Source organism: Thunnus thynnus, chromosome 12, assembly GCF_963924715.1.
Source record: "Thunnus thynnus chromosome 12, fThuThy2.1, whole genome shotgun sequence".
NCBI classification, from domain to species: Eukaryota; Metazoa; Chordata; class Actinopteri; order Scombriformes; family Scombridae; genus Thunnus; species Thunnus thynnus.
Genome location: NC_089528.1, coordinates 6,749,918 through 6,775,928, shown reverse-complemented (window position 1 = coordinate 6,775,928; position 26,011 = coordinate 6,749,918). Strand labels below are relative to the sequence as shown.

General features: G+C 38.9%; 3 protein-coding genes across 4 annotated transcripts; all 3 read left to right on the top strand.

The window, feature by feature from the left end:
• Positions 1-23: 23 nt before the first annotated feature.
• On the top strand, positions 24-8,281 carry si:ch73-382f3.1 (uncharacterized protein LOC100151273 homolog). The gene is made up of 4 exons (XM_067605006.1): positions 24-423; positions 1,444-1,603; positions 6,239-6,414; positions 6,711-8,281. Exons 1-4 carry the CDS (start codon positions 274-276, stop codon positions 7,092-7,094), a joined length of 870 nt encoding a protein of 289 aa, XP_067461107.1. The 5' UTR covers positions 24-273; the 3' UTR covers positions 7,095-8,281.
• Positions 8,282-10,292: 2,011 nt separating this feature from the next.
• selenop2 (selenoprotein P2) lies at positions 10,293-15,080 on the top strand. 2 transcript variants are annotated; one of them, XM_067605008.1, is made up of 5 exons: positions 10,293-10,396; positions 11,231-11,480; positions 12,611-12,823; positions 13,345-13,453; positions 13,919-15,080. In XM_067605008.1, exons 2-5 carry the CDS (start codon positions 11,254-11,256, stop codon positions 14,222-14,224), a joined length of 855 nt encoding a protein of 284 aa, XP_067461109.1. In that variant the 5' UTR covers positions 10,293-10,396; positions 11,231-11,253; the 3' UTR covers positions 14,225-15,080. The 2 variants fall into 2 exon arrangements, with proteins under 2 accessions (XP_067461109.1, XP_067461110.1); XM_067605009.1 differs by having other exon boundaries at positions 10,320-10,408; positions 11,244-11,480.
• Positions 15,081-15,997: 917 nt separating this feature from the next.
• On the top strand, positions 15,998-23,779 carry elovl8a (ELOVL fatty acid elongase 8a). The gene is made up of 8 exons (XM_067605011.1): positions 15,998-16,081; positions 17,785-17,851; positions 17,966-18,153; positions 18,450-18,530; positions 18,855-18,911; positions 19,098-19,212; positions 19,413-19,540; positions 22,924-23,779. The coding sequence occupies exons 1-8, from the start codon at positions 16,076-16,078 to the stop codon at positions 23,092-23,094; spliced, it is 813 nt and encodes a 270-aa protein (XP_067461112.1). The 5' UTR covers positions 15,998-16,075; the 3' UTR covers positions 23,095-23,779.
• Positions 23,780-26,011: the final 2,232 nt, after the last annotated feature.

The window sequence follows — 26,011 nt, the reverse complement described above, 5'->3', positions numbered from 1 at the left end:
TCGAAGAGAAGTGCGCCATTTTGGCTCAAACAAAGTCAGAAACATTTCATCTCTGATAAAAGTATTTTAAATTAAATGTTTAAAATACGATGCAAAAACTCTGCCTGACAGCACTGTCGTTTTGCAGGCACTAATATCGAGTCCATAAGTAATTGTTCTTATGTTTTAGTAGTTTTAAAAAATGATTAAAATCCACAGCTGAGCTTATTTGCCAGCCAAGCTAACTTAACGTTTGCTAAATTTAGCTTTACTCTTTCTTTTAACTGAGTGCAAATGGGTGGCTGCTCCGCTCCGAACTGCTCCAATTCAACCAGCATAGGGAAGCAGCTGTTTAGATTCCCCAAAGACCCTGTCCGTAAGAAGAAATGGGTGGTGAACTGTCGACGTGACTTTGAACCAACTCCACACTCCCGACTCTGCCAGGTAAGTTGACACACCGACTAACATTTCTATTTTGTTTCCAAACACCATTGAACAACTGTGAGGTTACAGGAACGAAGTATGAATGAAGGAGACCTGTTGTTTAACCCCTTAAGTTATCAGGTACCCCTATTTTTGTGCATAAGCCCCGATATAAAAGGGTTAACGTCACTGTTACTCAGCCGTTTTGATTACAGTCATAACCCTGGTCTCATTTTAAAGGTTACTCTTTACATTTTACAACCAGAAAGTCAGAATGAGTATAAGTAATCCTGAACAAAAGTTACAGAGGTACAAACATTGTAGAAAAGTACGTTACGTGTTTGTTTGTTTGTTTGTTTGTTTGTTTTTTGTTTCTTTATTGTTGTTGTTTTTGCCCTGCCTTTTTTTTTTTGCCATACAAGGCCTGTGGTAGTACCTTTTGAGTGGAAAATACTTTGGAGCCATACCCACATCTCTGAACCACCTCTGTGTCAAAGCTGTTGATGATGGCACAAAAAATAAGCTCTCTGCATTGTTTATTGTGAAGTTATGTGTAGGTGGACATCTGCCAAATGGCACAACTGATATTGTGGGTCTTTGTAGTAGGTAACGAATTACCACGTTTTTGCACAAATGAATGAAAGAGTAAATTACTCCAGAAGAGTTTATTTTACAAAAACAATTTACATACTATATAGAAAAATGTACATTATCTTTTTTCCCCACAGTCCAGTGTTTTGCAATCTATCCTGGCTTGCACTGGGGTAAAAAATGTGGCTTTCATTCCAGTAACCTACAGTCCCTGTTCATCATGTCAGTCATTGAAACAGTTTTTCTGTGGCTATAGGCATGCCTAACCGAGGTAGGGGGTCTTCTGGTTGCAGCGCCTGCACCTGTGCCTCCCTCTGCTCTCACCATGATGTACTTTGACCTGTGTTTGGTGGAGGTTGATGCAGATGTTGAGGCATTATCCAGAGTCCTAACAATAAAAAATACCATACCTTACTGATTATCACACCTTTCCTGTCTTGTTTCTCCAAGGACCATTTTGAGCAGAGCCAGTTTGAGGAGATAGCCAGGTCTCCAGCTGGCGGAAAGAAGCTGAAGCCCAACGCCATCCCCACTCTGTTTAATGTTGGAGACCCTCCGTACGCTGCAATCACTACTCCATACATCCTGCTGCCCTTAAAACCTGAACCAGGTACCTGAATCCAGTGTCATTTCTTCCTAAATATGTTCTGTTACATCCAGCAGGTGGGTGCAGATTTGGCTCTGAAACAGTCCTTTATAATCACATTCAGTTCTCTATAAAGCCTTTGAGTGACTCAGAAATTGAACCTGCATTGTGACCACAGGATCCTTGGTGCAATTTTAGTTTCTTGGCCATAGATGTAGTTGGCCGGGTGCCGGGACTGAATGTCAGTGGGTGCTTTCCATTCTGCTAATTATGTTTCCTCCCATCCTCCAACCCATGACCTGAAAATTGATTGACCTCAAAGTGATGCTGGAGCATCTTTCTCTCGCAACAACGCTAAGAGGAGGGAAGTGAGGACTGAGACACATTAGACAAATAAAAAGCACCCATTGTCTGGAAATGTAACAGCTTGTATACAGCATTCATTTAGTTGCAGACAAGCACTTGTTTTCACTAGTATCAACATAAGGACTAGAGATAAACATTTCTTTTAATGTTGTGCTTAACAGCGCTTGTGCAACCAGTTTCCTGACTTGTCTTAAGAACAAGGTTACAAGAGTGAGAACAACTTGACAACTAAACCTAAATGAACTGTTTTTATATTAACATTTACTGTAATGATTCTGTATAATGTGAGAGGCTTGCTCATTGTGTCAAAATCAGAATTAATCCCTAATTCTGCAGCTCTTTTGAGCTTTTAGCCTCTTTTAGATCAGCTTCTCTTATTACCCCTCTATTGGCAGCCATTTCTACCAGAACAGCTCTGATAAACCTGCCCAGCAGCAAACAGACAGACATTTACCATGTGGCTGGTGTAATATAGCTGTCTGTTTAGAGGACTAAAGACACAGATGGTTGACTCAGGAGCTGTTGGAGACCAAAACAGAGATAAAAGGGGTGGTTATTGGATTCCTTGGCCTGAAACATGACTCCAAATGAATGTGAATTTTGCTTAGTGTCCGCTGAATGTTCTAAATAAGATTTTGTTTGGTCACATGTTAGCAAAACATGTTAATGTGCATTATTGTGCAGGGAGTGTATCTGTCAGCTTATTTTGATGTTTTACTACCCTCTGGTGGCCTAAAACTGATTTGAACTAGCTTTATTTAGCAACTGAAAAATAACCAGAAAAAGTACATAAAAGTTATGTTATTATCCAGGAATTTCTTATGACGTGTTCAGACCAATTGCAAAGCCAATTTTTTGCGCGGCACGATTACATACAAAGTCAATGCAAAGGCGTTAATACACAACAAATTTGCGTCATTTGCATATTTGCGCAAGTTGAAAATATTCAACTTGAGCGAAAAATTTGCCTGACGCTGTGTCACGAAAGGCTATCAGTGTTGAGATTCTCCTAACGTCCTTACGTTGAATCAGAAATGGAGGAAAAACTTATTGTGAGCGCCTGTTGTCACCCAGAGCTCTATGATACAACATCATATTTATATAAAGACAAAACAAAAAAGGAGAAGCCTTGGAGAAAAGTGAGCGAAGAAATTGGACTACCTGGTAAGTTCTAAAAATTTGTGTCTTTTACTTGATTCCAGCCATTGGTTGTACTTCACTATGAACCAAGTTAGCACTAGCATTAGCTACATTCCCTAGTTAGCACAACCGTTAGCACAACTGGCTCTCCTGGTGTACTTGTCTGGCTTACTAGCGATTTTAGATTTAACAGTTCATGTTTATGTGTGTCTCTTGTCAGAGGAGATATGCTGCAAAGGAAAGGAGAAAAGAGATAGAGGAAAAAAAGAGTGGGTCAGCAGCAGGGCCAGTCCTGCCGTCCTGTCTTTGCTCAACCCCTTTGTTACCCCAAGAGAGACAAGCAGTAACATGGGGTGGGGGGTCGAGGAAGACAGGACCCAGGTCAACAACACAGCACAGGATGCAAGACCAGTGGATCACCAGGGTCAGAGGCAGCAGCAGGGCTGTCAGAGAGTGACATGGGAGGTTGGCTGACAAGAGTTTGAATGAAGACACACACGCACAGCTTGGGAAACTTATACTGAAAAGATTTTTTGTATAGATGGATAACTAGTTGTTTTATGTCTCAGTACAGATATTTATTTTCATAGTCTGCACTTAAAAAAAATTTAACTGACAAAAAAAATGTGAAAATGCCCAAAACTAATCTGTATTCTCACCTGTACCAAACCTGTAATTAAAAAAACCTTTGAGAATAGATAGAATAGCCCTTATCAGACTCACCTCAGTTGTGACTTCTTGGTGATAAAACACTTTTACCACAGGGTGTCACCAAAGCACAGTTTGGATTAATAATGACAGGCTTTATTATTGCAGCAAGACTTGTTTTGAAGAACACAGAAATACCAGAACTCACTGAGTTAAATTTATTACTGAAACTGCTTTGAATGAACAATAGTTAGAATGAACAATACAGAGGGGAAATTTAAACAAGTCTGGGATCATTTCTTCCTGTACATCAAGGACTCACTGCATTAAGAGGTTGTAGAAAAATCAAAGGCTAGATATTATCATGGCTGGAACTATATGATGTTAGAATATGGGTGCATTTGTATAATGCTTCAGGTGATGTAATTGACACTGAAAGCTAGAATGACCTATTAGACATTCATATATCTGCCAAACAAAAATCCAAGACATCTTTTTTATATTGTCACTACTTACAGACAAGCCAGATCAGTCATCAGAAGAAGGCAGTGAGGCAGAGTCTCAAAGTTCTGCTGCAACTGTGAAACCACCCACAGATATGTACATGAGAAAAGTTGGATTGCATTTTTCTAATGGTACAAGTATAATTTCAGCATGAACGGTATGTTTTTCATGAAGTTCTATGACTATATAGTGTTTCCATTTCATACAGTGACAAGGAGGACCCGAAAGAGAACCAGTGGGAGTGAGAGGGAGAGGGAGAGTGGGATCGGGAAACTTCTTGTAGAAGCTTTGAAGAGTCCCACTCTACCTGCTCCCCCTCCCCCCTCAGAGGATGAGCTTTTCCTCAAAAGCCTGGTTCTTCCCTGCAAAGATTGTCGGATTTCAGATTCATAAATTTATTTATGAATCCAGGACTGTGGCCCTCAGTTTGGAACCAGCAGAATATTATGAATTATTAATCAGGGTGACAATCAGGGAAGGAACCAGGCTTTCCATTATTAATTGGTTAATTTATGTAGGGTTTTTTTATTTCTCACACATACAATGTAAAGTTTTTATAGTTTTATTAAAACATTTGTTATTATATAAGTTATCAAAGTAATTTAAAAGGACTTGATGTTTTTTGTTTTAGCCATTTTTTTTTTCATAATTACATATTGCTTTTGAATGTAAGTCAGACTTGCTTAATAAAGTCAGCATATCACACTGCGATGACTGCTTTTATTGTTATGTTATTGTGTTATAATGCAGTGTAGACATGCCAAATTAAAGCTGTATACCTCACAATAATATCTCATGGTTAAAGATAAAAGCAGACACAATGTTCTCTGATATGATTATGAATTGATGACCTAGCATGCCGAAACGACAAGTGCAGCAATCATTTACTTTTTAATATACCAAGAGTAAAGAAAATAGTTTCTTCTGAACTGGTTATACCGGTTTTAACTTGATGACAGGGTTGTACCAACAAAGATGAATTAAATCTAAGATTAGTTCTAATCGGAGTTTAGCAAAACTAGGTTTAAAATGAGTAAATCTAGATTTAAAATTAAGCAGAGCTCTGTTGCACAATTAAAAACTAATCTCTGTTTTGTAAATCCAAGTTTATTAATATAAACTGAAATTAAATAGAGTTTAATCAATATGGAGATGCTTTCTTACCCAAATTAAAATAAATAAATAAAAATAAATACATTTGCATGCTGTCAGGACCTAGTAAGTATAAAAGAGAGGGGGAAACTTTTGGCTGCTCTGTATTCCGAAACAAAACGTTACATTGTTTGCTAGCTAACTAAAAAGTTAGCCTACTCTTGATGGTTTAGCAGTGAAGCTCTAATTCCTCCTTCTTTGAGAAAAACTTGTTGAATTAAAGGTAAAGTCAGCAATACTGATCCAATACGCTTTTTGTCAATTCAGCAAATATCTCCACACAGTCTGCTAGCTGTCCGTTCTGTGTGCTGAAAAAAATCATACACCGCACTGGCTCTGTAAATAGACATGTCGCAGCTGTTTCCCCCGGATGTATTGGTTCTTAAGACTTGCTGTTGCATCTACTTAGAGATAAGCATCTCCTCCTCTCCTCTTCTCTGGAAGAGAAAGGGCGAATATTCGTGGGTTGTGAAATACTTCAAAAAACACTTGAGCAGCTGTACTCACATAATGTGAGGCAAAAATTCACTTTGCATTTGGTCTGAACTCGCCATCCACTCATAACTTTGTATATGATGACAGTACAGTCTGCTTAAAATGACAATATATCTCATCTGTAGCAGAGGTCACTTATTTCAACTGGATTAGTAGATTGCTCTTGCAAAACTATTAAGGCAGCTTCACAAGTAAGACATGTACTGCACTTACAATACAAGACAGGTAAGACGTGTGTGCAGACGATAAATAGTTTTTATAATGTGTTTTGTATTTTCACCTAACAAAATATGATGTACTGCAGATTCCAGCTAGGAAATATAATGCTAGTCAGACATTGTGTTGTGTCTGTAGTGGAGAAGGAGCTGAATTTTGGGGACCATGGCTATGCCAGACGCACCCCTCTGCCTGGCCTGGAGGAAGAGGATGCAGACAGGACAACTGAAGACCAGCAGCCCTGCACACAGTGTCAGCTCCTCAAGAAGCAGCTGGAGCAGGAGATGCAGCACACTGCAAGGCTACAAAAGGAGGTAGGATAGCAGCTGGTGTCTTTGTTTACTAATCACCGTCCACTTTTTTATTAATTTTTTTTTCTTTTGAAGTTGTAGTATGTTGTGTTTGCAATGCATCATAACCAGATTAAAAGAGCCCAGAATGTGGTCATTGAGTCTGATTCTGTCAGAAATCTGCTGGGTTGCTTTACAGCTCACATGAGCTCTCATTATCTGGTTATTTGATTATTAGCTCTAATAATCTATTGGCTCTATTGTCTAATATAATAGTAGTTTCAGCTGTAATGAACCCTCTTCCTATGTGTGTCTGTCAGGCAGAGGAGATGAAGAAGCGTCTGTATCGGCTCGACCGGATTGAGAAGGGCCTCCAGAACTTTCTGTTTGAGGACCAGATCCGTGCCCTGTCCCTCACCAAGCGCTCCCGACGTGCTGTCTGGTCTCCAGAGACCATCCTGAAGGCCAGGAAGATCCGCTGTGCTGTTGGCACAAAGGGTTACGAGTATCTGAGAGAGCTGGGATACCCGTTACCCTCCTACAGGACCTTGTGTAACCGCCTGGAGACTAAGATCATGGTGACGACGGACATGAGCTGCGAGGAGCTGGCAGAGCTGGGCCTGGGGCTCATGGCCACCTGCGACAGTCCAACGGAAGTTGTTGGGGACAATGATGAGGAAGACTTGATAGGTGTTTTGTCCTGATCCCGGCAGTTTGCATGACTCGTTGACTCAAAACAAGGGAAGAATGTGCAATGTGAAAAGCTGCAGATGGGATCAAGAGAAAGAGGATGGGCAAGTTAGGCTTAGCATCTACGTAAGGCTTAAGCATTGATACAAATGTACGATTTGCCTGACAGAGGTCATGAGTTGATTGATTAGAAATGTCACATGGTTGTGCTTGCAATCTGCACCACTAACATATGGCTTTGCTGAACTGCTGTGAGATGCTGGGGCTTATGGTTTATGCATATGATTTTCCTTCCATGAAGATGCTGACCAGTGTGGTTGGACATGTGAGGAAATGTAGTCTGAGGAAAAGTAGCCTACCAATGAGAAGGTGGAATTGTTTGGGAAGTGCAGACATATAATTTACACACGGCCTGTTGAATTTGCTGCTTGTGTTTAAGGTCAAGTGTCTAGAGCTGATTTAACAAGTGTTTCTGTCTGCATTTACATGCACAATAAAACCCTGGTAGTATTCATGATACTCAAACGTCCTGCAAGCAGATAAGCTTGTATCCTGGGTGTTGAGTATTCTGATATTATGAGGACTACTGTGGCATGCAAACACATTACACAATAAACTGTCCTGTACTTTATGTTAGCTTTATTTTTTGGTCAAATTCACCCCAAATATTCATCGTTTGATGGTATGTGTAAAGCTGTAGCACAAAACTGGGATGAAAGTGAATGTCTGGAATGATATTTGCATTTAAAGTTTAAACATAATTGGTGGGTTTTGGTCTCAAACCATGCTGTCTGACTTAACATTCTCTGTTACAAATCATTGGAATACTGTCAGCAGAATTAAGTTTGATTTCCTTAATTCTCATGCAGCCCATTTTGATCACATGTTCAAAACCTTTGCAGTTTTTCAGTAACACATCATAGAATTTATTAGGGAGCACTGTGTTCAGTCAACAAGGAAATCAAGTTAGTAAACCCTTCATTGGTAAATAACTAGTGTAATTCTACACTAGATCGATTTGTAAATTTCAATTAGTTGGACATTTGACTGTTTGCTCTGTCTTGAAGTGTTCAAATTTGCAGTGCAGTTGTAGTTACCACAAAAGGTATCAATGAAAGCTCAGACAAACCACAGTAAGTCACATGACATTATATATATTGAAAACACTGGCACTGTGACAAAATAAAGTGATTGTAAAGAATCAGCTGTAATTGTCTTTGTGTGTGTGTGTGTGTGTGTGTGTGTGTGTGAATGCAGGTCAGCACAGTATATCAGGCAGCTTACAGTAACAGATGAACAGCATTGTTGCCATTACTACACTGGTTAGATTGGAATCAAAACAGAAGCTCATGACTCCATTAGTGATTTTAAAAAAAGCAACTCACCATAAGTCTCCTCAAATAGCACTGTAGTAACAAAATACTCTGTCTGGCCTATCAGGTGAAGCATGTAGCTCCTGTCAGAGTTAACTTTACCCTGCATAAAACAAAGACTGACACTTTACTTTGACCCAATTTGGACTTTTAGCAAATCATTCATGTGAAAGAGATATTTGTTCTGCAGTTGGCTTGTATCCTGAGTTGAACTGCCATGTGAAGACAACGTTTAGGTTGACATTGAAAGATGTATATGATAAATTTTACATACAGGCTGATCAATGCATCGAACTGTATGCAAGTACTGTAGTACTGTTTCTTTGATAATCAACTCTTTGCAGTAAGTCTGTCACTTTGACCTTCTCCTGCTGATTGTCATTGATTTTGGCCTCTTGCATCTTACAGTTGTTTGTCACATGGTAGCAGTCACCTGTACACAGTCCAAAGCCTGACTCATGCATAGTAAAGTAAATATTACGCAGTAATGGGATCAATATCACAAAGCAGAAGGCCTTTTGATGGTAAACAGGACTATGTTAACATTTGACAATTGACACTAACAAAGTACAGATGAGGCTGATGGAAATGTCATTAGTTTTGTAGGTATTTGCCAAATGGACCAGAGACAATTTTCCTCCTTTGTGGACAATAAAATTGTGTTTTAGGGAGCGCCAAAGTCAGAAGGCTTTATTCTCCTGGGACCATGAATGCCTGTACAAAATTTAATGGCAATCCATCATGTAGTTGCTGAGATGTTTCAGTCTGGACTGACAGACCGACCTTGCCATAGAGTAATCAAATTAACAAGTTACAGTGATTCATTTATAGAAGTTGAGGTTATAAATGAATGTTCAATATTAACTTATAATTTAATATGTCAAGGGAAACACATCTGGCAGAAGAAATGATCAACAAGTTTAGACTAACCAACAAGGACATGACAGGAGGGAGCAATACAGCTAATAGGCCTTTTTCACAGCATCTGTCCCAGTTATACTACATACTATTTCAGTACTTTTCCAATGACTAAGTTATTTATATTCAAACACTTAGTGTACATACTAAAGTGCTTGATTTTTCAGTGACAATTTGCAATGCACAATGGAAGTGGAGGAGTTGGATTGTATGCCCTGGTGGTCTGGGGGTTTAAGGTGCTGATCATGAATCATCGTGACACCCAGCCAGCTGAGGATCTTGGTTGTTCCCCTTCTCTCTCTCCCGCTTATTTCCTGTCATCTCTCTACTGTTGACTCAATAATACAGACATTAAATGCTCAAAAAACACTTTCTTCGTTTGAAGGAATGGGAGGAGCTGCTCACAGCACTTCAGGAATTCCAATAAACTGCAGGTGGAAGCAGCAACAGCAAGATCTCAGAAAATAAATACAAATATATATTGTTAAATTGGGTTTATTGTTGGATAAAACTGTAAATTTAAATGTAGATTTTGCTGTGTACCAACTTCAGAAAAAGTGACAATTAGTCATGTACTGTATACATTTAGTATGGGCTATGGGATTGGAAAAGCACAGGTCTTATTTATAACATCCAGGTGTCCCAGTAAGCCTTGGCAATGAGTCAGCATGGAATCGATAAACCTCAATGGAGTCAATTATTAATGTTATTAGTTCCACCCGTGCCTTTCCTGCCGAATTTTAGATTCCCCACCTTTCTAGTCTTATCTGCACTGGTGATGTAGATACTTTCACATTTGAATCCTCAATGCTAACATTATTTTGTCTGTAGCATGTATATAATCATGAATTGAATGTGTTTACAATTATACAACGAGTACGTGTTACACTGGTTGTGTACTGTGTGTTTCTCTGCCTCTGTCTGTTTGATTTGGGGGAAGTGCTTATTCAACCGCAAAGGCTTTAAAAACAACAGGGGTGTGCTGCCTGTTTGTGGGTCACAGGACAGAGAGGGAGAGGACAGAGGTAAGAGTTTCTGTTCTGGCTCCTATTTATATTATTGAAGTAAATAAAAGTCAGTATTTTTGCTCTTATTTTCCTCCTGTATTATGAGCAAATCATAAATGTGTTATGCCGTTGTACTTTTCATTTCTTACTTTAATTCTTTTCAAATGGGTAGGTTTTTTTTTTGTTCTTAGCTTCAAAATAATTTGTTAATCAATTTTCAAACACTTAATACATTTGAATTCAATAACTAGCCTACATTTGTGGGACACAAAATTGTTTCCAGACACTGGCGTATTGATTTAGATCAAATCTGCAATCTGATCGCTAAACTTTAAGTAGTTTTAAATCAACAGTTGACAAAATGTGATCTTGAGCCTGTTTGTACAAGCAGTGCAGTTTTGGATCTGTTGATGTCTGTGTGCCTGCTGGCTCTCTTTGTTTTTCTGCATGCCTGCCAGTCTGTCCGTCCATTTGTCCCGACACTCAGTCTGTTGGTTGTTTACCCCGTAACAAACTCGCTTTGCAGATTATGTCCACATGTGATAAGAGAGACAATGAGGGTTTACTTTTTTCATTATTATGGGATCAGACTGACGAGCCATGTTGTTTTCAGCGCTGGGGGAAACCTGCCAAAGACTGAATCTGTTTTTAGACCAGACAGCCTGCACGTGTTGCCCTGCACTGTAGTCCACAGACTGCATTTATATCATTTGAATTTAAGTTATGTACAGTATAGAGGCTTTAGCAAAGGATGTGAAGATCCATGGTTGGTCAATTTCATTGATCTCATTAACTTCAGAGTTGTAATTGTTGCTTGTCTAATTAAATGCACGTCTTCTCATTTGGATCCAGTATAGGCAGCCAGGGGGGGGACAATGTACTCTCTCTCGTCGCTGTGGCTGTGCGCGGCCCTGCCAGGCCTGCTGTGTGCCTCACAAGTCTCTCTGCTGGTAGAGGGGGGCAATAATGCCTCCAGGATCTGCAAACCTGCCCCCAACTGGACCATAAAGGGACAGGCACCCATGCAGAAGCTGCTGGGAAGTGTGGTGGTGGTGGCGCTACTGAAGGCCAGCTGACAGTTCTGTCTCACTCAGGCCTCCAAGTAAGAAAACAGACTTCATGAAACTAGTATAGTATTATAATCTACAACAGTGATACACAGGGTATCAAAATTGTCACAGGGAGAGTTAAATTAGTAAGAATCATATTAAGGAATCATCATTATCATTAAGGAAAGTTGGGGTTGGGGAAATGACGAAGTTTTGGCCAGAGTTAACATTAACAGTTAGGCCATCAGTTTTACAGACAATATCAATAATTAAAATTGAAACATGTTTCAAATTGATATGTATATATATATATATATATATATATATATATACCCTTGACTTTCTCTCAACATTTTTCTTGTAATAATAATTTAAAGGAATAGTTCAACATTTTATGAAATCCCTGGATGCTTATTTGCTTTTTTCCCAGAGTTAAGACTTCTTCTTCTTCTCTTGTCATGAAGAAGAATAAGTGTGTTTCCCAAAATGTACTGTATTCCTTAAAATAAAGTGCTCATTGATTCTAAGGCTGACTCATTATTCTAATTAGTTAGTTAGAAGGGATGTTGCTATTTGGTAGGGGGTGCATTTTTTGACCACAGCGCAAACATACCAAGCACACATTTGTGGCACTTGGTCACATCACCACATAGTTTTTAACTATTCTTGAAGTAGACATTTGCAATTTGCCACACAACAAATTCAGACTGTCACTTCATTAGACTTTTTCTTACTTACAAAATGTACTTTCTTGTTTAGGACTTTAAGATCTAATATCTAGCCATATTACAGTGGCCAGATTGGCATGTTAATGATTGAGTGTGGAGCATTTCTATAAAATTAGACCCACAACACTGGTATGTCTGGTATTCTATTCTGGTATTAACAGATGTTTTTAAGTAAAAGGTAAAAGAACTCTTAGATAGCAGCAAAGAAGATGGTTGTCTGTTTACTCCCAGCTGTCACTGCAGCTGGTAGAACATGATTAAATAAACTGGTTGATCATCTTGCAAAGCAGCAGTTGTTTAGGTGGCCAGCATTACCTGGAGGAAGATGAAGTGCACTCATTTCATTTGAGAGTTGTAATGTTTTGCAGTAAAAGGACCTAGTTCTTCTTTGAAACAGCCTGGATGAACAGTGAAGTGACTCAGCTCGATCTGCTCCTCTATCTGTCTCACTGTAGCATTGGAGGTCTGCGTGACAGGCTGAACCGCAGCAAACTGACGGAGGTGTCTTTCATGATAGTAAACGAGCGAGAGGCTCTGTCCAGAGCCATGTACTGGGAGCTGAAGAGAAAAGCTCCACCTGATGTTCCGGTGTATCAGCAGGCTCCCTTTCAAAGTGACGTGTGGGAGGAGCTGGATGGTGACAAAGATGACTTCCTGGTCTATGATAGGTAAGACCAGCCTCCTCTTCAAGACAGCTATATCAAATTTTGATTTTATGTCAAAACACCAGCAGATTTAGGGACCATGAAGCTCAACAGACTGCATAGAAGATATTACTCTGTGACTCATGCAAAAACAACCCCAGCAGGATTTGGAGCTCTTTGATAACACTACAGTGTGAACTTAAAATGCATAAAATATTAGTACCAGTCTCAGCACTCTTGGCCTGCCAATTTTAGGGTTTTATGTCATGCTTTTAAAATTGGTTTTACATTAATAATACATGTTCTTTGCCACCTTTTGGCTCGTGTTAGAGAATTTTAGTGCATCCAAGAATTAGGACCCACTCTTGAAAACAAGTGTGACTTATCCCAAAAAACTAAAAAGAAATACATGGAGAGTTTCTGAGATAAAAGACGTTACTAGATCATCTGTGTTTGCCTATTTGGACAATAAGTAAGGAACTGATAACACTGCAGTGATTAACATGCACATTTTGATTCTCTCTGTCTTCCTCATTTGTTTCCAGGTGTGGTCTCCTCACCTACCATGTAGTGCTACCGTACAGTTTCCTGCACTACCCATATGTAGAGGCTGCAATCAGAGCCACCTATCACAAAAATATCTGCAATTGCTCTGTGAGTAGTAATCACAAAACACACACACGAGTGAGTGCTTGTACGCATGTATGATTATATTGTTTATGCACGCGTTCACACACTCACAGTCATGTGTTCCTTCAAATACACACTCGCAGACATCTGTATGTGTAGTTATGTATATTAACATACATTTCTTCGTGTGATTTTCAGTGTTTAGTATGAATTCATCAAAAATATATTTAAAGCTGCACTCACAAATATTTTTAATATCAACAATAGATAAATGTAATGTCAAAGCAGTCACTTGTAGTGGCAAACCCATAAATGATTGCCACTAACTCTGCTGCTCTAAAGTTTTAGCCTCTTTTAGCTTGTTGTTTTGATTTTCAGGTCTACAAACTACGCTTTTTTCCAGCCAGAGCAGGCAGCTGTTTTTTGTAGCTCTAAAGCAAGAACAGCAACATCATAATATGGTTATGACAGTTATTTTATCTCTCCCAGATTAATTCCACTTTATCAAGCGGCAACAACAACAGCATCACGACGAACGAGACAGCGCAGTTGAGTGTCAACGAACCAACTACATTACCCACAAGTCAACTGGAAACTGATGAACCAGAGGAGGAAATCACAGCTCCTAGATCCACTCATCACCACAACCTTCATCATCATCATCCTCATCACCACCATCATACCACTCACCAGAATCAATCCCACCATCAGCAGGATACAAATCAGAATAAAACTCAAAATCTTCCATCTCCCCATCACAGTCACGACCACGTCCATCCTCCGCATCATCATTAGCCTGATGCCGGTAATATTACGAATGTTTTTATTTGTGTATTTCACTTCTAGTTAGTTACAGTGGGTTTATTTGGTATTTTACTTTTTAGTAGTTTAGTAGTCAGAATATGCAGGAAAACAGCAATTCTCTGAGCAGTTGTGGCTGTTTTAAGCAGTAATCAGACTGTGGTTTCTCTGCAAGCATTTCCACACCTCCCTCCTCTGTGTGGATACAGTAGCTAGGTTGGCCCAGTCTTCTCCCATGAATGAAGTCTACAGTGTATAACCTGCCTGCAGGAGGCTGTAGATAGATGTGTGTGGAGAGATGGGGTGGACTGACTGCTACTGTCACACAGACAGAGTCAGAGGATGGTGTAAAGTGCTGCTGAGCAGACCTCAGTCTGTGATACTGTCCAAACATGTTCCTCTTTGTTCAGTTTTTGCTTTTGTCAGAATATGCTGGTGATGTGCTGTGCTACTACATTACTATTCATAAGAGGTTCATAAGAGATTTCAAGAGCAATGCTTTACTCATTTGGATGTTTACAAGGCATTTGGGAAGTGGTATATGAAATTTGATTAGTATCAGCATTAATCATTAGATATTATAAATCACACAAGATTGCAGTATTTTTAGTGTGCCACTTCTATTAGATTCAATTATTTTCATTGTGTATGGAATAACAAATCAAATGTAGACGTAGTCATTTTATGTAATATCCCGAATTAACATAAAATGCTGCAGTTTTGCTCTGTTTACTCAATTTTGCATTTTTGCTGTAGATTTTAAAGTGTGTTGATGTGTTATTCCAGATTAAAAAAGAAGAGACATTTTGAATATGATTTCATGTTTCTGAATGTCTCTGAAACATTAAAATAGATAATAACTCAATGTATGTGACTACACATTCATGTAATTGGAGATGGGAGGTTATTTTGATTGTTCTTTTCACATAAAAAAGTTTTGACGAGAGACAGACATTCAGTATTTTTAAACCTTGCTTATTTTGTCAATCACTGGACACCAAAAGTAGCCATGCTAGCAGCTCTGTGAAGCTCTTCTCGGGCACAGTGGTGCCTTCAGCTAAATGCTACTATTAGCATGCTAACATGCTCACAATGTGTAAACAAAATTTTTGCTATGTAGTTAAGCATGTTAGCATGCTAACATTTGCTAATTAGCCCTAAACACAAAGTACAGCTGAGTGCCAACCCATCTTGTAGATACTGATATATTTCACTGGATAAATGAAAATTCTGGCCTACTGGTGGCACAACAGGAAAAGTCAGGGCATCATTATTCATTATTCATCTTCTGGACACCATGGATATCTGAACCACATGTCATAGAAATCTATCCAATAGTTGTTGAGATATTTCAGTTTGGACCAAAGTGGTGGACAAATATTGCCACCCCAAGTGCTACCAGCATGGCTAAAAACAAGCCATGGGTCTATTGCTGGTGGGTTTAACCCACCTCTACAACCCAAGGTGAAATATTAATTTCTCCATTTGGTTGAAAAAAGTCAGTAAATCCTAATTTAACTGAATATTATGATTAAGTAATTCAATTTCCTGTGCCACAGTACCATAAGAACCAATGGTAGAAGTGATTAATCCTGTAGGTACAGTCATATGTACTCTGAATTATACTGGAACTCTGTTAGATGGGATTTAGCTGGCAGGTATTTGAGCTGCTACACTAGTATAAAAAAGGACCACACTGCCATATGTCATGCTGGACACACACACGCATATACACAGAGAGAACAGGTGGATTACCTCAGTGCTGCTTAACACATGACTGAGATGCAGCATCCTTTTGACCGGTGGATGAACTAAAGAGGAAAATCACAACCAGTCACCATCAGAATGAAGGTAACGTCACTTTATCAGAGTTGTCCTGTTCCTTGTAACATGTCATTGTTAATTTGGGGCTTAAAATGTAAAAAAACAATTCAAAAAGAGCAAGGATGTAACATTTGTGCAAGTGTGCGGTCACTTTAAAATGTGATTTAGTCAGCATATTACAGAAAAATAAGAGAATAACAGTTGATCATTATAATCTGACTAAACAGAATTGTTGTCATATTTTCCTGTGAGTGTTACGCCTCTGTATTAACACTTTATCAAACAGCCAGCAAACATCAGCTTTGAAGATCACAGGTTGCTGAGGTTAATGGCTATTGTGCTTAAAACTGTTACATGTTGTTATTAACTATCCATTTTAACCTTAACCATTATCTGCTGCTGTAATTTTCATCAACTTGTTTTGCAGTATTTTGTTACACATTTCCACTCAGCAGTGTTCTAAATGCTAAACCTGAGCAGGTTGTAGCAGCCTGGCTCTGTCAGGGATTTTCCTCTGTAAATCCCAGTAAGGAGGCACTAAACTGCTTAGCTTTGTCTACACAGTCTGCTGCTTCTACCAATAGTGAGTGCTTTCACTTACATTCAGTAGTGGAATGTTAAATAAAAAGTTTGAGTAGAAATATATTCATTCATGCTTCCCCTTTGTAAGACTCATTTTATACATTTGATGTATGTATCTAGGAAATTTTGTACAGATTTATGCCATGTTAACACTATGTTAAAAATAAATAGGTAGATAAACTGTGTTTAAGTGGATTTACCCAAAAATCACACTCTAATTTTGCTACTTTTTGAGCAAAACAAACAGATGAATTAGCGATGCATCTTCTTGCTTCAAGAAAGACATACATCAGGCTCCCAGAAAAATCAGAGCAGGTATAGAAAAGAAGAGACAAAAATGGAAAAAGGACAAAAATGTGAACATTTTATACTACCAATAGTGAAAAAGAGGACAAGTCAAACTGAAAGGACCGAGATATATTTAAATGTTAATTTTGTCCAGTCCTGGAGATCAAATCTTGAAGGAAAAATGATCTTGAATAAAGAAACTACAGAGGGAGAGATCATCTATGCTCTGCAGCTATTCTGCCGAAAAGATTGAACATAGCAAGTGATAAAGACTGTGTTGGAGTTTCTTTATTTATAGACCAAACTTCAGCTGGTGAATGTGTCATCACCACAGGGGGGGCTGGCTGAAACACAAAGCAAGATGGAGGAGAGGGAACATACAAAACACTAGAGGGCAGCACTGTCATATGTTGGAAATTGTTGGAAATTCATCACCCTCTCGTCCACATTAAGCAGCCATTTATCAAGAGGATTATTAGTTATTACGCATTATCAAGAGATACGTTTGGATTAGTGAATTTAATCCTTGGGTTATAATCCAGATCATCTCTGTGTGGCTTCATCAAATTTGCAGTGGGATGTTCTTTCTCTTTACTTTAAGACCTTCGAACACAAAGGAGGATGTTTTTTATGACCGCATGAAATATGCTGTTACTTTTCAGGAGGAATACTTTTTTTTTTGCTTGTACCCAATGCAGTTTTTAGATCTGATTATTAATAGTTTGGCCTTATTTTAGCATGTTGTCCATGGTAGAGTGGGTTGCACATCTCCTAAATGTTATTCTGACCACAGTGTTTTGGTTCAGTTTTGCACTTACTGGCTAATTTTTTAAAATTTATTATAATAATGTGTATCTCAGGGTTTTCAGGCTATCACCATGTGGCAGAAAGCCCAGTTATTTTACCAAGGGATTCTGGAAAAAGGAGGTATGCTTTTGTTTTCAGTTTATTTATGTATTTTTTTAAGTATTTTTTTAAGTATTTCAATGATAGATATTTTAGACATCTCTGCTTTTGTCTCTTCTCTTTTTCTCTGTCTAGACAAGAGGACAGATCACTGGTTGCTGGTCTACTCTCCTCTGCCTATCAGCTGCATCTTTCTCTGCTACCTTATCATTATATGGGCAGGGCCAAAGCTGATGGCGAAGAGGGAGCCAATCAACCTCAAACCTGTCCTGATAGTTTACAACTTTGCCATGGTCTGCCTGTCTGCCTACATGTTCTATGAGGTACTAATGTATGTGGGAACTGTCCACACTGTTGTTAGAGTCCTGGTTTGATGGTAGTACATGCCATTTTTACTCAATAGAACAAAACTCCTCCACATCTGTTAGGTCAGACTGATGTAAATCTCTGGGGGTGTCACATTTCTTATGTGTTCTGTCCAGTGTGGGAGTCAGTGAGACAGGAAGTGATTTCACTCAATTCGCAGTGCAATGTGTGTGTGTGAGAAAATGGGATGAAAGGTCCCCGTGCTGATTGTGAGAAACCAAGGCAGAGATGAAAGCGGCTTTTGTCTTTCCAGTTCACGGCCTCTTCCTGGTTGGCCAGATACAGTCTGCTGTGCCAGCCAGTCGACTACAGCGACAGCCCACTGGCCATGAGGGTAAATCTTGTCACTACATGGTACTTTATGCAACACTTTCTTGGTGTAGCTTCACTCTGGAATTCCTTTCATGAGTCCAGACACAGAGTTTGGTGTACAGGAACTTGATGACGAAAATATACAACAATAACCTTGCGTGCCTCTTGAAATGCTCATTTTCAGCTTAAATATAGCTTTACATTTATACATTTTTATTCTTGAAACACAGTACCCACAGTAAGTTCACACTTATTTACCCACAGTAAGTTCACTCTGGAAGTTTAAAACATGTAAATAAATGAATTTGGAGTGGACTGATAACATTTTTTTCACCCTGTTGCACAGATGGCCAGAGTGTGCTGGTGGTTTTACTTCTCCAAAGTTATAGAGCTCAGTGACACTGTGAGTATGACATCAGGATTTATTTTTTTATTTTAAGTATTCCATTTGTTATGTAACTCCCAGAGAGAGTGATTTTTTTGGAACATGCTTACATTGACATGTATTTCTGTACCTGCAGTTTTTGTGTACATAAATATGTGGCTGCAATTTCTTACGTCTGCCTTTGTGTGTGTTTGCATGATTCAGATGTTTTTCATCCTGAGGAAAAAGAACAGTCAGCTGACTTTCCTCCACGTCTACCATCACGCAACCATGATCTTCAACTGGTGGGCCGGGGTTAAATATGTGGCTGGGGGCCAGTGTGAGTACATGCCAACACGCCAACCCAGACTCTCAAAATGCGAAAGTAGCATTAATTCTAAACTGCAAATTATGTGTTGGGGCCATGGATGTGCTTAGTATACACGACTTGATAAGTTTATACTTTCACAAGAGTATACACACTGACACATATGCACAAAAGCACACACACACACACTCATCCTGTGTGTCTGTCCACAGCTTTCCTGATTGGTCTGATCAACTCCCTGGTTCATGTGGTGATGTATCTGTACTATGGCCTAGCAGCTTTGGGACCAAGCGTGACCAAATACCTCTGGTGGAAACGCTACCTCACTTCCCTGCAGCTGGTCAGTATCTGCCTGTGTGTGTGTGTGTGTATTTATTTCTATTTTATTCTTTATATGTCTTGATGAAGTTGTGAAATTCACCTCTGACCACCTCTTTGGGTAATTTTGGTGATCAGTCCTTTTTTATGTTTTAGCGTAATTCAGTCTAATCATTTAGGATGAGGACTGTGAGTAATGTAGGCACCAGGTTTTGACAAGGATGAAGACGTGTGGAATAAAAAAGATGATATCTCTGGTTCTCCTGCATCGATTTTGATCCATTTTTTTGTCTTGGAATAAAGACATTGCCAAAGATATCTTTGAGTGAAGTAGGTTTCATTCAGCTGCATATATGTGAAATTATGGTATCACCAGTATAATTGTCTATTGACTGTATCTCCAAGAAGCTTGGCATATTCCTACAACTTGTAAGAAGCCTTCCACGGCCGCCTACTTATTGGTTTTGTAATTGTTCAGTTTGGCTGTTAGTAACTAGACGGATTAGCAGAACTGATGCTCCTCAACTAGTTACTGGACCATCTGTTTTCTATTCATGGTGCTGATGAAGAAGACAATGCATCCCGCAGGGTTTTTTTTTCCTTCTATCTGGCTGCATCCTATAGGTCAGTATGGTGGCTGACTGCCATTATGTAACTGACCTTAGAGGTGACCCCCAAGCCTTCATTAACAGTTGGCTTCACAATTTAGTGAACTGAAGCTGAGGTAGTTGAGTTGATTGAGGACACTGGAGATCTTGAGAGGCACTACGAACATTGGAAAGGGAGGTGCGGGTGAGTGGAGTGGAGTGGGGCGGTTAGTTAACATCCATTATGTTCATTCATACAAACAATTCCTGCTTGGTGCCTGAATACTGTAGTGACTCTGTGACATATGTAGTGACATATGGATATTGATCAGTCCATAGTGTCAATGACTGATAAGCTTTACACAGAATTGTTGTGATACTTGTCTTTCTTAGATTGACATTCTTGTCTGTCTGTACAGCTGAGGTGACTACAGCTTCTCCTGCTAACTATCCAGTTATAGTATCCTTTAATTAATTAAAAAAAAAAAAACCTCACTAACGTTGCTGTGTAAGCTAGCAACATGGTGAATCGCTCATATTAGTTAATGCAGAGTATCCAAATAATATTTCTTTCTATGAAAATGCTATTATTTACTTCATAGTAACACAGAGCTGATATACTAAATGCCACTCTCACTGGGAGATTCTTAAAGATCTGCTATGACCTACGAGACGAGGCCCACGTGGTGGCTAGCACGAGAGCTAGCAAGCTAATCTGCCAGCACGTTTACTGCCAGCTTGACCACTATTGACAGTGTGAATAATCATATCTTATATTTCACAGATGTGTTGTGTATTTGACAATGTAATTTCATGAGTTTTCAGTGATAATTAAAAATTCGGTTTGTTAACCTTTGAGTAGATTGACATTGTTTTTCATTATCAGATATTTCTCCGGGGTATCCTGTATATTAAAGAATTTAAGGGAAATTTCCTTGATAGGAGAAGAGTAACACTGAAATTATAAATATACTTAGGTAGGCAGTAGTGGTGCAATGGATCGCAGTTGATCCGTGATCCGTATGGATCACCCCCCATGGTTTGGCACACATGTGAACCATGGATTAATTGCAAAATTCAATGTCTCATTTAAGACAAAGTAAACAAACTGCTGTAAGTACAAGTCATGGACAGACAGCGTGTCGCTAACAGGGATTTTGAAGAGCAACAACCAAACCAGCATCTAACGGGTCCGAAGTGACATCTGCAGGTATTTTTACATGCTGTTTAATGTGCTACAGCTGAGCAGCTAATTAGCCATCAAGCTGCTAACTTACATTAGCAATGCACAATTGAGCATTGAATATTTTATATATTTTAAGATTTTATTTAAACACAGGACATCTTGAATGTTGTTTTCATTTAAGACCATGGGCAAAAGTTCCTTGCTTTAAGTGTTTTACAGAATATATGGAAAACTTAGTTTTATTTGTCTCCCTCCCTTTTTTTTTTTTTTTTTGCTGATCCGAAAAATGATCCAATCCGTGACTCAAATCCATGATATAATCCAAACTGTGAGTTTTGTGATCCGTTGCACCCCTAGTAGGCAGTGAAAGAGATTTGTAAGTATTGTTTTCAGAGCAACACTTACATGTGCAGCCCTGCTAGCGAGAGCGCTGATGAAAGTAGCTTACCAATGCCTTTGGCTGCCTCTGTGACCATTGCCTCGCAGGTTGTAGTGGTTTCTCAAGATTTATTGGCACTACCTTAATTAAGTATAACACTGCCAAAGCATGAAAAAACGAAAGGTTTGGACATACTACACCATGTGCACAATACAACACTATGATAAATTATTTAACTACTGTACATTACTGTACTAAAAAGTACTACACTGCATAATATAGCCAAGTATAATTAAAGAAAAATGAATTGTTACAAACAAATAATTCAAAAATTTTAAATAAAATATTATATATCATAAATTGATATGCTCTCACATTTTTAGCTGCTTCAATGGCAATGACAAGTTTTTGCCTTGGTAAATATGCTTTGCTTTTGGTCTGAGAATGTTTCAAATTCTTGGTATTTGAGTTTTGTTTTGGTAAAGTCCTCATATATTCTGTTGGTAACGCTTTATTATACAGGTTTAATTTTATACTAATTTCCTGGAAATTTTAAGTTAAGTGTTAGTACATTTTACAGAGAAGGAGGTGCAGTTTGGTACAAAATATAAGAAAAAATTTAAAAAATGTTAAGTTGGTTTAGTTGGTTTTCAGTGTGTAGTTTTATTTGTTAAACGATATATTAGAATATTAGGTTGTTTCTTAAATACTTGAGCAAGCACATTTCCTGTATATTACCAAATTACATAAAGCTTTCAAAGAATTAGCAGCTACTTTTAGGAAATGATTAAAAAAGCCTAATATGCTAATATATTGCTTGATGCACAAAACTACACACTGAAACCGGAGTGTTTTCTGTCAGTTAAAGAATCGTCAAGAGTTGAATTAAGTAAGAATTTTTGTAAATTAACAATAGTGCGTATGTTTACTTACCAACAGTTTTTTCTTATTACTTGTACCAATTTGCACCACCCTCTTTGTAAAAATGTCCTAAAAATTAACCATTAAATACCTTCAAATTACTCAGAAAACTTCCAGGAAATTAGTATAAAATTAAGGGACCAGTAAAATAAAGTGTTACCCTTCTGTCTTTAGACGGAGTGCAGTATGGCAGGATGTACTGCTAGCTATCTTTACCTCTTGCTGTTGGCAGAATTAACTGACACAGCCAGTGTCTGTGTCCACTAGTTGCAATGGCCAGGTTGTGGTCACTCATTCCTGTCTTTGTTTCTGCTCACTCTGTCTCTTACCAGCTCCAATTTCTCATTGTGACCATCCACACCACCTACAATCTGTTCGCTGATTGTGACTTCCCTGACTCCATGAACATGGTTGTGGTGGGCTACTCTCTCAGTCTAATCGCCCTCTTCAGCAACTTCTACTACCACAGCTACCTCGCTAAAAAGAAGACCAAGAAGACATAGAGAGAGAGCAGAGAAACAAAGATAAATCAGCTGGAAATTACAGGTACGAAGGAAATAAAGAAAGAGGCGAGATGAAAGGATTTAGAAACAGAAAGGTGGCATAGAGAGGGCAATGGAGAGACAACAGAGGAGATATAAAAAGCTATTTCTGCTTGTTTGTTATGTTAATTACTTCATGTTAATCATGTTATGTAAATGAGCATTTCTCATACGTACAAAATACATTTACATATATATAAAAACCTGTACAAAGACATCTGAAAAACTTGGAGAATATTCATGTTTGTAAAAAAAAAAAAACGACACATTTTTTGTATTTCGTGTGTTATTGAAGCTACACATACACACACACAGATGTTCACTATTCTTTTGAGATTCATTATATTCATTCATTGTTTTTCATTCATCCAGTACAAACACACTCAACACATATTAAACCTCCTTTCAATACTCCCCTCCCCCAGCTGTCATTAGTGGAGAATTTCTAATCACCATCGGAGACGCTTTATTCTTCTCTTACACCCATTGGCTGGCAGTCACAGCCAATCAACCGTTAGCTGCCATTAGCTCTGTATCCCGCACTCTCCATGTTTTCCCCCTACCCGCCCTTTTTTTTACATCAGGGTCCCCCCCTCCCCAGTTTCTTACATTTAATCCCTCTTACCAATAGGGAGACCCCAGTCCAACCCACAGTCATCCCCCTGCCCCATCTGTCATGATGTAGAAGTATAATTGCTTGAGTCGAGCGATCCCATCCACTCCCCCGTGTGGACATGACTGAAAGGCCTATTAGAAGGAATGACTAAATGAACCACATCTTTTCCCCTTACATTATATTTCCCCTGCCATCATCACTTATTCCCATCCTGTTCACTATCTGTTTCTCTACTTGTATCTCCAGCAGCATATTGGTTTTGACTCTCCTCTGTTCCCCACTCAACAGGGGGCGGACAAAATAACAGAACACCACATGAAAAAGGCACTTTGAAGTGAGTGAATCAAAGTTCCAAAGGCAGCTACTCAGGCGACTCATTTTAATACCAATCAGCACAATGTGGCAACTTGACAAAGTTCAGAGAATCACCACTTTGCATCTGAGCTTTCAAAGCAACATGAAACAACTTACAAAGGAAAAAGAAGCAAAAAAGTGCATTCTAATATGGAAAGGTGATCGCATGGCAAAACTATGACAAAGTTGAAGGTAGAATTGCTGTTGTATGCATCATGACAAACGTGCATTTAAAATGTCAGCAAAATTCAATTCTTTGACATTTTTGCAATTAAAAGGAATACATACATACACCTTTTTATAAGACATGTTGACATGTCACAGCAGGAAAAGCACAGGTGCAATTATTAACATTAATGATGACAGCATTCCTATAAGGTGGTCCAGTTCTGGGCCCTGCTACCATGTGTGTGAGTTCACAGACATGGCTTAGTGGACACTTCAATGCAATTGAGTCACAATTAATTTACCCCTGTGCTTTTTCTGTTCTGCCAATTGTGAGGTATTTACACTGTAACAGGACTGCAATTAAAACCTATTTGCATCAAAGTAAAACACAAATCTGGCATAAGGAGTGCTGAACTTTATAACCGTGAATCAAATATCACAGTCCAATGAGATATTTTCCCTGCTTTTCCAACAATCAGATGACTTTGTCTTTGGAAAAAGCCAACTGAAGTCTTACCTGTGATGCAAACTTTTGGACATGGTGGTAGATCTGGAGCACGTTCAGAAACCATCTTGTGTGTGTCATCATAATTGGTGGTTACTTAGTTGCATAATATCTAAGGATTATGAGACTGTTTCAAAGCTGCTAATGTCCCTGCTGAGCAGATTCAACACTAGAGCAGCAGCATGAGGTTGAACTCCTTCCATTCTCCAGTCAGCAGATGGAAACGTCACTGAAGCTTTATGGGAATTACACTAGAAACTGTATTCAACCCATTCATCTCTCAAAGAACGAGAGGCTTTCCTGCTTGTGGAAACACACACACACACAGATGTACACTCATTTCAAAACAGCAAGACCAGAAGGATCAAGACAATGGGTGGTCTTCTGTGTTCTTACAGGCAACAACACAGCCCCCTCATTCTTTGAAAAGAGGCGACTGTGTTGACGCAGTAGAGTGCAAAAGCAGAGGGCTCTGGCAAAAAAAGCAGCCCATCTTCAAAAGGAAAACAACAGAATAGGTCGAAAATTCAGCCAGCAAAAACAACCTATAGTTACATTTGAGTGACAGACACAGCATGTAATAATTATGACCTGGAGAAGTGACACAGTTCAGATGACGTCAACATAAGATGACAAATTTCCATAATAGGAAGAGGTGGGTTGGGTGGGTGGCTAGATAGATAGATGGCAAAAAGTAGACCACTGGTTGCTTCACATTTCCAGTGTCTCGAGTGTCACGCTCTGAACCACGAGTCAGGAAATTTTTTAAAAACCGTAACTACGATTGTTGTGGTGTTTACTGTTGCCATACTGTTAACCCACACCACATTTCAAGTGATCATTTTAACTCAAACCATGATCTTTCCCTAACCCTAACCAAGTGGTTTTTGTGCCTAACCAGACCTTAACCACAGCGTTGTCACACCATTAAACATTGTTATTTTTTAAAAGTGATTTGTAATGGTTTTGGAGAGCACTGTTAGAGGCAGCATATTAGAAAACACTCCCATGGGTCATTCTGGGGTGCTAGTACAATCAACCTATGTGGTCATTTAATTTTGAGAATGTCTTGAAAAAATAACTGCTGCAACGCCAAGGCAATGTATCTGGCAAGGTCCTCCGTTGGCAATTCGAACACATGCAAGCGCACATTCATGGTAGGATACTTTGTAACATGAATGCTATATTTCTACATATTACCTTACAATTGTGCAATGCCAAATTCTGACTCAGGT